Source organism: Protomyctophum parallelum (assembly GCF_964188405.1).
Source record: "Protomyctophum parallelum genome assembly, chromosome: 20".
Taxonomy (NCBI): Eukaryota; Metazoa; Chordata; class Actinopteri; order Myctophiformes; family Myctophidae; genus Protomyctophum; species Protomyctophum parallelum.
Genome location: NC_139718.1, coordinates 14,095,462 through 14,107,865, shown reverse-complemented (window position 1 = coordinate 14,107,865; position 12,404 = coordinate 14,095,462). Strand labels below are relative to the sequence as shown.

Here is a 12,404-nt window from a genome sequence, read left to right as displayed (position 1 = left end):
TTCAACAGCGTTCAACAGCATTAAAGTTTAATCATCACCATACATCATACATGTTACTAAATGACTGACAGACAGACAGACAGACAGACAGACAGACAGACAGACAGACAGACAGACAGACAGACAGACAGACAGACAGACAGACAGACAGACAGACAGACAGACAGACAGACAGACAGACAGACAGTCTCACCCAGGTTTCCCCATGTCAATGTTCTTTTTTACTTCGAACCTTTCGATACGTTCGACGATGTCCCTGGTGTCCTCTGGGGGGAGACAGGGGTCAAAGGACAAGCTCTTTATGACGACAATCAGCATAACTATATCCCAGTTAACAGCTGTTAAACACCACAATTAAACATAGGAAATGTGTGTTGTCAGTGTTTAGGATTGGTACTTCTACTCCACTACATCTTGGATCCAAATATTGTACTCCACTACGTTTATACAAAACATACTTTAACCACTTCTAACTGCTTCTACATTGCAGTATTGTAACAATCGCCCTATGTGTCTTAAGGCAAATTATTAACTAAGGAAAAATAAACAACAGGATCGTAGGAATATGGTTTATATTATTTATATAGAGATGCAGCAAGTGTGTATTGTCAAACAACCGGTGCACACTTAAATCAATGCACTTGACAAAGTGCGTCTGTCCCTGTCGCTCTCCCTATACCATAAAGAAATGAACAGGTAAACAAACTGAAATCAACAAACAATTCTCATTCAAAACCCCTCCCTCCCCAAAACAAGTCCCGACGCTCTCTGCGTCCTGCGCCACAACGTTTACAACAAACAAACAAAACAATCAACAACCCGCCCAAAGTCAAGTGTGCAAAACCGCGCTTTGTATAATATATTTCTTTTCATAAATGATGCATGCATAAGAAGGAAAACAAAGTAGAAAAACATTACAATGTGCTTCGTCACAGTATTAATACTTTTATACTGAACTGACATGCCATCATTTTGATCTGTCTGTATGCAGGTATATTTATTTTCATATTATAAAAATGGTTATGGGTATGGTTGGTTGATTATGATTGGCTAGCGATGTCCTTTGATGTGACCGGTATGTCATGGTGTTGAACTACCATGGGGAAAAATAAGCATTCATCATTTAAACTTTAAATGATAAATGCTTTACATTTTAAAGGATTCATATTGATAGATATATTTGGTCTAGTTTGTGGGTGAATGCTCTTTTGACCTTTTGACCTTTTAATCTAATTGCCCTGTGACTGACATTTGATGTCCGGTTGTCCCACTGACTTTAAAATAGTATGGTTCTGAGTCTCGATAGTAATACTTTTCCCTAGCCAGCGTTGGTAGATAAGAATTGTTTTGTTTTCGTTGGCCAAAACACCCAGCCTCTGTGTTTTTGCCCTTGAAAGTTAGTATTCGCTCTAACAGACTGGTAAACTGCACTCAATGACGTTCTGCCTTGTCACCTGATTCCACTAACTGATATTCATATCAGGACTATCTCTGCCCCGTGAGATATTTTCTGTATGCAATATTCAGTGACGTCTTGCATTATCTGTCCATTTGTTAACAAATATGTTTTTTTAACCTTGTTGTTCAACACATTGTCCGGTGTATTGATTACGGTATGCTATATCAACCATGTTTAATTGAACATGGTCAGAGATCGTTGTGTAACGCTGTCCGGATGGCATGTCTTCTTCTCTCCCGAGACAATGGTGAATATATTTGATTGAACCTCCCTCTAAGTTCTGCTTGTCTGAGTTCTCTTTCTTGTGTCTGTCAAATTCATTCTAAGGTATTTTGTTAACTCTGTTATACTCTGACTTTTACTCATTATAGCCTAAAAGGTTTTTATAACCATTTCTGTAAAGTTACAAGCCCTCTGCTTCTATTCTGGTAAAGAGTATTTATGGTACTTAGATTACTTTCTAAAGTATTTATTCAGTTCCGGTGCTCCGGAGCTCTCTCTAGCTCTCAAGCTATCGATCCTAAGCTATTGTTTAATATTATTAATACAGTCCTATACAGTCCTATACAGTCCTTACATAGTATCATTATTTTAAAGATGGATTCCATTTAAAATTATCCATCATTTTGGTCCAATCTTGCCTCCTTTAACGAGTTTTAAGCCTAATTTCTATTAGCAGCTCCGAAAAGAAAAACAACCAGGCCTATTAATTCACTTCCTCAAATTCACTTGACACACACAAGGAGGATCAGACGAGCAATTTTTTTGAGCATGGAGTTTTCTTGTGATCAGTGTTCGCCATTGTATCGGAATGCATGTCATCAGATTTCGACGGACAAGCGACTTTTTTATTTTGGGGTCCGTGAACGGCTCACGGCTCAACAGTAGTGAACACTTCATGGACCTCTCACGGATCTGTGGACAAGCGATCGACGCATGGGGTTTGACAAGCCTGGCTTGTCCAGGGTCGGAACGCTCCTCCACAGAACCAACCCTCCTCCCGGCTGTCTCTCTACTGCTGGCTCCTTCTTCCTCCGGACAGTGATTGTCTGCTTCGGTTACGATACAAGTTAAGTAAATCAATGCTTGATGTCTTTCTCTGTCTTTCTTTAGATTATACTGTCATTATAATTCTTCCCCTGATAACGCCTCGAGCAGCGAGGCATTCATTTTAGCTTATCAACTTAAGACAAAGTAGCGGAACTTTTTATCATGTCATAAATTATTTTAGCATGGTCTGTTTGTGAATCGTAACTACTTTCCAGCACTCGGTGTAGAACGATCGCTTCATTGTGTGCGGGAAATGTATATATAATATTTATTCTTGCTTTCTCCTCCGAGTCGACACGGAGCGATCAATGCAAGGGTAAATTTTCTACCTTATAACGATCCATAAACAGACTGGTGTTCATTCACATGCTTTTCCCAGTACTTAACACTAATTCATTCATTCAATTTTTTTAACATCCCAAAACAATATAAGATTATTAATACCATAATTAAATTTGACTATTTAATTCCCATTGTTTTTAAATTAATAATAGCTCTTTTTAAATCCATTAGTGTCTGTGTGTGGTTGAAAGGACACTCCCTACTTTAGAGGGTGCTGTTATCTCTGGAATGTCAGTGGGAGGCGTGGGGGTGTGTGTGAATCCTGTGCCGGTGGTGTGTATATTGTGTGTGTGTGCGTATGCGTGTGTGTGTGCGTGCATGTTTCTCCCTCCCAGTCTTAGTGCACGTGTGTGTGTGCTTGTCCAATTATTAGGTGCTAGGAAGGGTCCCAAGTTTGTTTTGTTCAATTTATTTCCTGCTAATTGAATGGTCACAATATCCTATCTTGACCATGACCATTCAACAGTGTAAACTCTTAGTTATTCTCCCTTTAGAATGTTTTCCCCTTAAAGGATCATTTCACCATTTTCCAAAGCGAACAGATCACACTGTTCTTTGATATCTCTCTCTCTCTCTCTCTCTCTGTGTTTGCATGTGTGCGTGAGTGAGGAACATTTCACTTTACATTTGGTACAACTCTCCACTGAGTTCTACATTTAATATTACATTATTAAGAAATATAGGATCATGACGACAATTACTGTCAGACCCCGATTCCACCATTTCTCAAGTATAGCCTCCATTCTACCAAAACCCAACTAAATAACATTTAATATTTCATTTTTACGTTAGGTAAACTTCCCAGTATTATTAATTAATTTATTTAAATGTATTTATTTTATTGACATTTATTTTTACATTTTTATTTTTTATTTATTTTTATTTTTATTTTATTTTTCATAAAAAAAATAAAAAATAAATCTTTTGAAATATTTTAATTTTGATTTTAATTTTGAAATATTTTAAATTTAATTTTTCAATTTCAGTTTCAATTTCAATTTTAATTTTAATTTTAATTTTAGATTTTCGCTTTTGATTTTAAATTGAATTAATTTTATTTTATTTTTTTAATTTGAATTCTTTATGTTGACAATTCAGGTGCTATAGTCTATAGTACTAACAACAAACAAAAAAACAAACAAACAGATGTCACAGTTAGTCTTGATATCTCACTCAATTAGTTAAAACAAGTGATTATTATTCTATTTTTATTTGTACTTTCTTAAAGTCCAGTGTACAGACTTCATGTGTCAAACTGTTCACTGTGGTAACAGAATACTTTATCTTTCTCTTTGCCCTCTATCCTTGGTCATTCGGAGACGTGCTCTCCCTCCCTATACTGTTGAATTCCTGGAGCGCTACTAGATTTCACAGTACAACCCGTTTTCATTTTCTCTGTGATTCTCACATTTATTGTTTACTTAGAATAGTAGCACAACTAGTTTATCAGTAAATTAGTGTGCCAATTTAGGGGTGAATAGATCAGTCTGTTCATCCAGGCCTTCAGAATAATCAGTTATTCCTGAAAGCAATCATAACATGTGAACGATCAGTCGTTTACATACTTTACAAAACATGTGTATTGATCAGTCAATCACATACTTTTAATCCCCCAGAATAATCAGTTATTTCTGGGAGGCATACAGTTTATCAGTAAATTAGTGTGCTAATTTAGGGGTGAATAGATCAGTCTGTTCATCCAGGCCTTCAGAATAATCAGTTATTCCTGAAAGCAATCATAACATGTGAACGATCAGTCGTTTACATACTTTACAAAACATGTGTATTGATCAGTCAACCACATACTTTTAATCCCCCAGAATAATCAGTTATTTCTGGGAGGCATACAGTTTATCAGTAAATTAGTGTGCTAATTTAGGGGTGAATAGATCAGTCTGTTCATCCAGGCCTTCAGAATAATCAGTTATTCCTGAAAGCAATCATAACATGTGAACGATCAGTCGTTTACATACTTTACAAAACATGTGTATTGATCAGTCAACCACATACTTTTAACTACCCCAGAATAATCAGTTATTTCTGGGAGGCATACGGCTCTCTACCAGCTAAGACATCATTTTGTGCATAACATGTGAACGTTCAGTCGTTTACATACTTTAACATGTGTCGTTCGGATTCAACGGTCGTCAGACCATAAAAAGTGCATTTTTACGGAACGCTCAGGAGAAATATAAATATCTATATAAATATTGGTTATTTTGATAAAGACCAGGCCCTCAGGAGAAATATGAATATGTATATATATATATATTTTTTAAGATACCTTTCTCTTTCTGCCTTTCATCTGCCCAGTGCACATGCGCAGGTGTTAGAACCAGTTTGAAGTGTTTGTCAGAATTATTATTTTATTGTATTATTTTATGTTTTATTTTTATTTTTTTCATTTCATTCACCAGTTTGTTCTTTGTTTTATCTGTTTTATCTCCAGATACGGACTTCTGTGCGGGTCGTGTTCAAGGGACAAACCGACGGAATTTCGACTTCCACAAAATACGAGGGAGATTGTTCGGCTGGTCTGACTTCTCTTCATTTGTCTGATTGCTCTGTTGATTGTGGACGTCGACATTCCATCCTTGTACAAGGTTTGACACTTGATCCCGACCCAACTCAGAACCGTCTGAATTCACTATGGTTAGGCCCAACCCCCAGAACAGTTTGCCCTAATCAGTTGCCCATAGATTTCCCATATGGAACAAATTTATTCCACTCACGTTTCACCAGACATTTTTGTTTTCGTTTCACCATTTTTTTTGTTTTCATGTTGTATGTGGTTTATTGAATGTTTTTCTTTTCTGTTTGCTAATATCTGCTTCCCAAGACATGTTCCCCTAATATTCCCTTCTCCCCACAATTAAATAAATATTAGGTAATTTTGATTTGATTTGATTTAATATTTACTGTTATAACCATTCCATTTCATCATAAGATCTGAGAGCCCATTACATAGATTATTTGAACTGATTTATCCCATCTTTGGGACCATCTAAATTTCATTCCATTATAATTCATTATCCCACCTCATCATATTTTGATTATTTTAAATTTCATATTGGATTCATATTTCCCCTATATTGGAATATCCCCCCTGTAAACAGTTAACTTTATTTTCCCCATAACATAACCTATTATCCCAGAACCACCCCTTTCACCTTAAATTGAGTTTAATAAATAGGAACACCTACCTCTCCATTTTATTTTTTTGGTTTTTATCATCATGAGTTTAATTGGACTAGGCATTAATCTCCCCGGAATCACTTGATTCTATATTTTGACCTTTATATGGTACTAAGGGACTCCCAAAGACATTGTTGCGACATCGCGCTGGAGCGCATGAATAATATCACCATCGGAATACCCCGTTTCCCCTCTCCAAGCTCTTGAACCATGTGACGCCATATCAGTATCGCCCACATGGCGGTTTGCAGAGAATGTATCTGTGAACCTGTCATTAGGGGGGGGGGGGGGGAGGGGCGAAGAATCGGCTCCGACAACGAGCCAAAAGAACTCTCGCAGATTCAGTTCTGACAACAAACTGATGGCGAACCAGAAGAACTGCTCTAAAAATGAACACTCATGTGGTCAAAATGACACATCTCGCCGGCCAGGCCTTGGCTGCAACGGTTTGCTGGGTTGGTTGCCAATCCCGAAGATATCATCATCATCAAGAAAGAAAAGCCATTCTTTCTCGTTCCCAAAGTACCATCTAAATAAGGATTTTATGCCTAGTAAAGTTGAAATCATTGTGTTTTTTTTGTTTTCATTGTTCCTGTTGCCATTCTGTTCCTGTTTAATTCATTGTTAAAGTAAAGTTTCCCCTGAGGATTTGATATTGTCAAAGGTCACATGACCATTCGCCCACAAAATGCGATGGAGTTGATAGATATATTTGGTCTAGTTTGTGGGTGAATGCTCTTTTGACCTTTTGACCTTTTAATCTAATTGCCCTGTGACTGACATTTGATGTCCGGTTGTCCCACTGACTTTAAAATAGTATGGTTCTGAGTCTCGATAGTAATACTTTTCCCTAGCCAGCGTTGGTAGATAAGAATTGTTTTGTTTTCGTTGGCCAAAACACCCAGCCTCTGTGTTTTTGCCCTTGAAAGTTAGTATTCGCTCTAACAGACTGGTAAACTGCACTCAATGACGTTCTGCCTTGTCACCTGATTCCACTAACTGATATTCATATCAGGACTATCTCTGCCCCGTGAGATATTTTCTGTATGCAATATTCAGTGACGTCTTGCATTATCTGTCCATTTGTTAACAAATATGTTTTTTTAACCTTGTTGTTCAACACATTGTCCGGTGTATTGATTACGGTATGCTATATCAACCATGTTTAATTGAACATGGTCAGAGATCGTTGTGTAACGCTGTCCGGATGGCATGTCTTCTTCTCTCCCGAGACAATGGTGAATATATTTGATTGAACCTCCCTCTAAGTTCTGCTTGTCTGAGTTCTCTTTCTTGTGTCTGTCAAATTCATTCTAAGGTATTTTGTTAACTCTGTTATACTCTGACTTTTACTCATTATAGCCTAAAAGGTTTTTATAACCATTTCTGTAAAGTTACAAGCCCTCTGCTTCTATTCTGGTAAAGAGTATTTATGGTACTTAGATTACTTTCTAAAGTATTTATTCAGTTCCGGTGCTCCGGAGCTCTCTCTAGCTCTCAAGCTATCGATCCTAAGCTATTGTTTAATATTATTAATACAGTCCTATACAGTCCTATACAGTCCTTACATAGTATCATTATTTTAAAGATGGATTCCATTTAAAATTATCCATCACATATATTTATTCATATATATTTATAAGGATTAAGAAGATTGGTTAGAAATAGCAGACATACAAGCTCACTGCGCTTCGTGCCACGCTGCAAACTTGTACACCTCGCACAAAATTGAAATTCTTTCATTTTCTGGTACGGTTCCGAGGCCACTAAAAGGCCAATGTTTGACTCGTTTTTATAGTTTGTTGATTACTTTTGATGCAGTAATGTAATGGTCTTCTTTGTTTCTTTTTTTAGGTATTAAAAAGTTCTTAAAGTCTCGCTTCCTCTGGGGGAAGAAAATCATGCTATTTTTGAAATAACTTGAAAACGTGTGCAAATCTTTGAATATATATCTTTCACAGCGAACATTTTTTTAACTCATATCTTCTTTCTGGGGGGTCCCTGGAACAACATATTTTCAGATGGGGGTTGGCAGCCAATTACATGTAATTTTTGGGGTCCTTGACATGAAATAGTTTGAGAACCACTGATATAGAAACATAGAATTTTCCAGAAAATGTCATGATTTAGAAGACATTTGTAGAATCTGGTCTCAGGTCTTAATGTAGTCAGTAGTTCCCAAACCTTTCAGCGCGTGAACCAAAACAGAAATTAGATATTCGCCCGGGACCCAAACTAGTGAATATAGCAGATCTACAAACTCACAGCGTGTCGCTTTGTGCTACTTCTTTCAATTCATGGAATTTCTTAAGAGTTTTCCTGCATTTCTTCATGACATTACCGAAAATAATCTTTGCATTTTGTTATTAATTCATGAAAAGTTTTGCTTTTTTGGGAATGTTTTTTAAAATAATTAAAAATCAAATGTAAGAAACAAAAACTAAGGGGACCCGTAACAATGTGTCTGCGACCCACAAATGGGTCCCGGGCGTAAACAGTGGTTAAAGTGACTGGAGGTGATGGTTCCAGGATACTTACTGAGATGGATGTTGTACTGGTGGTGGTACACCTTGACCACGCCATACTGCAGCTGTGAGGACAGGTAGAGGGAGAGGCGAGGATGGGGCAGGTTCGGCCGGGGAGGCGGGACTCTCACCAGGAGGTAGTCGATGAGCTGATCACTGAAATCATTCAAATCGCCATTATCCTTTTTGATCGTCAATTTCAGCAGTGGTTCCCCCCAGCAGACTTTTTAGCTCGAAACACACAAAAGAGGTATCCCCATAACCACATATGGTCCAGACCATAGACTCTAAAAAATATGGACAAAGCGTTCTCCGGGTCTTATATGGACGTAAAATGAAGCCTGTCAGTCCTTGAACTGTAAGTCGCCATCTTTATAGATACGTTTGGGCCCAGCTGGCCATTGGCTGGCTCCGTTTGGGCCCAGCTGGCCATTGGCTGGCCCAGACAACGAGGCGGGACTTCCCCCCTTCTTCTTTGTTGGTTTTTATTTTGACTCGAACGGGGGGTGGCTCCCGATCATAGACTGTAACGGTAGCCACGCCCCTCAGAACATACGCGACTTTATGGTCATTTTTTAAATAAATGGGACCATAGTTTTCCAAAAAGAATATTATGACATGAGAAATGAGACTTTAAACTAGTGACTGGAAGCAGAAAGTATTCATTTATTAAGATAATACAGTCTAGGTGAAGTTGGGCCCAAATACATGGACTTCTATGGGGCTTTTTTGGGCCCAATGACAGCGCCACAACAGGCCATTATATGAACTTTCAGGAAATCCCGATTTCCTTAGTGGCTTCACAAAATATCTCTCTGACTGCCCCCCCTGGTCCAGACCTACTTGTTGTAGTACTAGAGAGACACACAGATAAGACTCTAGTGGCATAGTGGCCAGATGCATAAGACATTTTATCTTACAAATGTATGATTAGGCCTAGGCTATATGCACCTAAGATTTCCATTTAGGAGAAATGGCTATCACTTGTATTTTGTATTGGATGTAACCTGTGAAAGACAAACCGAAGGCTTTGCAATCATGAACCATGAACACACAGTTAAGAACTTCTTACCAGGTTCTTGGAACATTGACTTTCAGGTATTCACGTTTGCTGACTTTTTTACCATTTGTAGCCACCAACCTGAGAGGAGAGAGAAGAGGAGAGGAGAGGGGAGGAGAGGAGAGGGGAGGGGGAGAGAAGAGGGGAGGGAAAGATGGGAGAATTGGGAGGGGAATGGAGGGGAAGGAGGGAGGGGAGAAGAAGATGAGGAGCTGTTGTACAATCTTAAATTATACTGGTATATACATTTTTACATCGCCATCTTCATGCCAGTGTTACAGCCTGAATCAACTTCAACAATCACCTCCTCCTTTCCCCAATAAATCCAAAAGTAGTGTGAATACTTCCATGCCTAATTACTGAAGGATAAACTATCAGTCTTCTCCAAAATCTATCAATCTTTGTCGTTACTCAGCACGTGTTGACAACGGCATGTAAACAGAAGGAGTGTGTCACACCAAAAGTGGTGACCTATAGAATCCTGTACGTTAGAATCATCACGCAATTATCACCCCTACACCTCTAAAAGCCTTTAATACTCTATGCTAAAAGCCCTACACAGACAGCAGAGTCACTCACAGCTGTCATAAATTAATGGTCTTGATTGCCTATGCATCCAAGTGCACATGCTCATCTCATCTGACTTGCATAGGTGCTGGCTGCCGGCAATATGCACATTTCCAAGCAAGTTGGATCAAGGACACACTACTAACAATGTAGATTATAGTTTGCTGGTTAATTTGAGAAAAAGGTTAAAAAACGAAAAACATCGAGGAGTAGGACTAAGAGCTCTCTCTCTCCCTCCCTGGTATGGGGTGAACCGTGTGTGTGCTGTGTGGGGTGGGGCCCCCAAGGGGCCAGCTAGGCACTCCAATGCTGAAGCGCTGGGCCCTAGTGGTAAGAGGAAGGACTGCAGGCGGACCCGTGGATTCTTGACGAGGATACCCCGTGCAACCGAGCGCTCAATGTTAAAGCCCAGCTGCACTTCCGCATTTGGGCACCAAGGTTTGGTGCCCAAATGCTGAATCGCCGAAAAAAGGCGGAAGTAGACGGTCCTTCCGGGTGCTTCAAAACGCCACTGAGCAACTTCCACTGACATGAATAGCGGAGGGGGCGGAGCTTCGCGCCAGATCAGTCTCTATCCTTTTAATACTCTATGGGTGGGGCCCGTGGGGGGAGATTAGTTATACTTCTCCACTAAGCGGTGCAGAACAGAGAGTGCTATACCTATACTTCTCCAGCACAGTGTGCTGGAGAAGTGTGTGTCGCCTGCCGAAAATTGCAGATCTAGGCCTACAATATAGTTATACTATACTGTACTACTGTACATTGACAATAAATCTCATCTCATCTCAATGCTACATCCACCAACCGTCATTATCGTCATTTTCACAAGGAATATTAAAAGTTACAGGCCAGGCCCACAAGTGTGTGTGTGTGTGTGTGTGTGTGTGTGTGTGTGTGGGGGGGGGGGGGGGGGGGGGGGGGGGGGGGCCCTGACTCGACTGTACGAGAACAAAGGAAGAACTTAAGAAGACATAATGACCTTGTAATTAAGTCCCAATTAAAGTTGCCCATCTAGAAACTGATCTTGCAGACTTTCTTTGCTAATGTTTCAATATAGGAACACGGTAGTAGCTATACTCTTAGTCTTCTGTTACTGTTAGACTATTACATTTTTTGATAAGAGCATCAGATACATGTAAAATCATACTAATGCATAAGGTCCTCGATCGAGCTATACTTTAATCAAAAATAGTAGCCTAGGCCTACATCTAGCTCACAGCACCACATCACATATAGAGATTGTGTGAATGTAAGCCTAATCTATTTGTGTATTTTCTTTTAAACTTTTTTTTGTCAAATATGACCAATATTGAACAATTGACAAAAAAAATAGACTGAGAGTTAATGTTGTTCGAAGTACAGTCTGTGTCTGACATACAAAAGCAGCTATAGGCTATACTGTTTGAGGGCATTTAAATCTGGTTTAAATCTATGGCAATTGGCAAATTCAACTTAATGTATAGTTTCTCAGTCTAAAGTTGACTTGTAAAAACGGACTCACCAGATCGTAGAGAAACAACCGCACTGTCGATTCAGAATAGCAGGATAATAGAACATCTTGAATGTTAAATAAATTCACCGAATAATAAGAAATTAATAAAGTCTCCGGGGAATGTTGGAAACGCGCGAAACTCAGGCAAAGTGATCACACGTCACTAACTTGTAAAGTTATTTGATTGGAGATGACTTGACCCCATGTGCGCCAATCAGGTTCCCGTTACCAGGACACAGGTTCCCGTTGCCAGGCCACACATTCAGCCAATCATGAAACTTGTTTATTATTGTAAACATTTGGGTGCGTTCGGAAATGCGCACCGGGAGAGCACTCGCCTATTAGTTTGGGCGCGTTCGGAAATGCGCCCTGAACGCACTGGTGTGCTCTCTTGTCGTTCGTTTATTCAGTGCACTCAGTGCGTTGTCGTTCGAAAATCCAGTGCGCTGCGCACCGGGTGTGCCGAGTGCACGCACTGAGCAACCCTACCCTGAGGGTAGGGTTGCTCAGTGTGAATGGTGTGTTGTACCTGGTCGTTCGTAAATAAGGCACACTGAACGCACTCTGTGACGTCACCGCCCACCACACTCAACAAACTGACCACATTCCCGGTGCGCATAGCCGAACGCGCCCTATGTATTGGCTGTGCAACCGAACCGGTGCGAAGAATCCGAACGCACCCGTTGTTTATGAGGGCCGGGCACGTAACCTGCA

At 39.6% G+C, this 12,404-nt stretch overlaps 1 protein-coding gene across 1 annotated transcript in view; it reads right to left on the bottom strand.

The window, feature by feature from the left end:
• Window positions 1–11,850, bottom strand: part of LOC310878264 (meiotic recombination protein REC8 homolog) — a 22,790-nt gene extending 10,940 nt beyond the window's left edge. The window contains exons 1-3 of the mRNA XM_083792492.1: window positions 11,700–11,850; window positions 9,644–9,712; window positions 8,585–8,727 (exon numbers count right to left, since the gene is read on the bottom strand). Coding sequence (XP_083648618.1) covers window positions 8,585–8,727; window positions 9,644–9,712; window positions 11,700–11,755 — 268 coding nt within the window. The 5' untranslated portion in view covers window positions 11,756–11,850. The remainder of the gene's footprint in view (window positions 1–8,584; window positions 8,728–9,643; window positions 9,713–11,699) is intronic.
• Window positions 11,851–12,404: the final 554 nt, after the last annotated feature.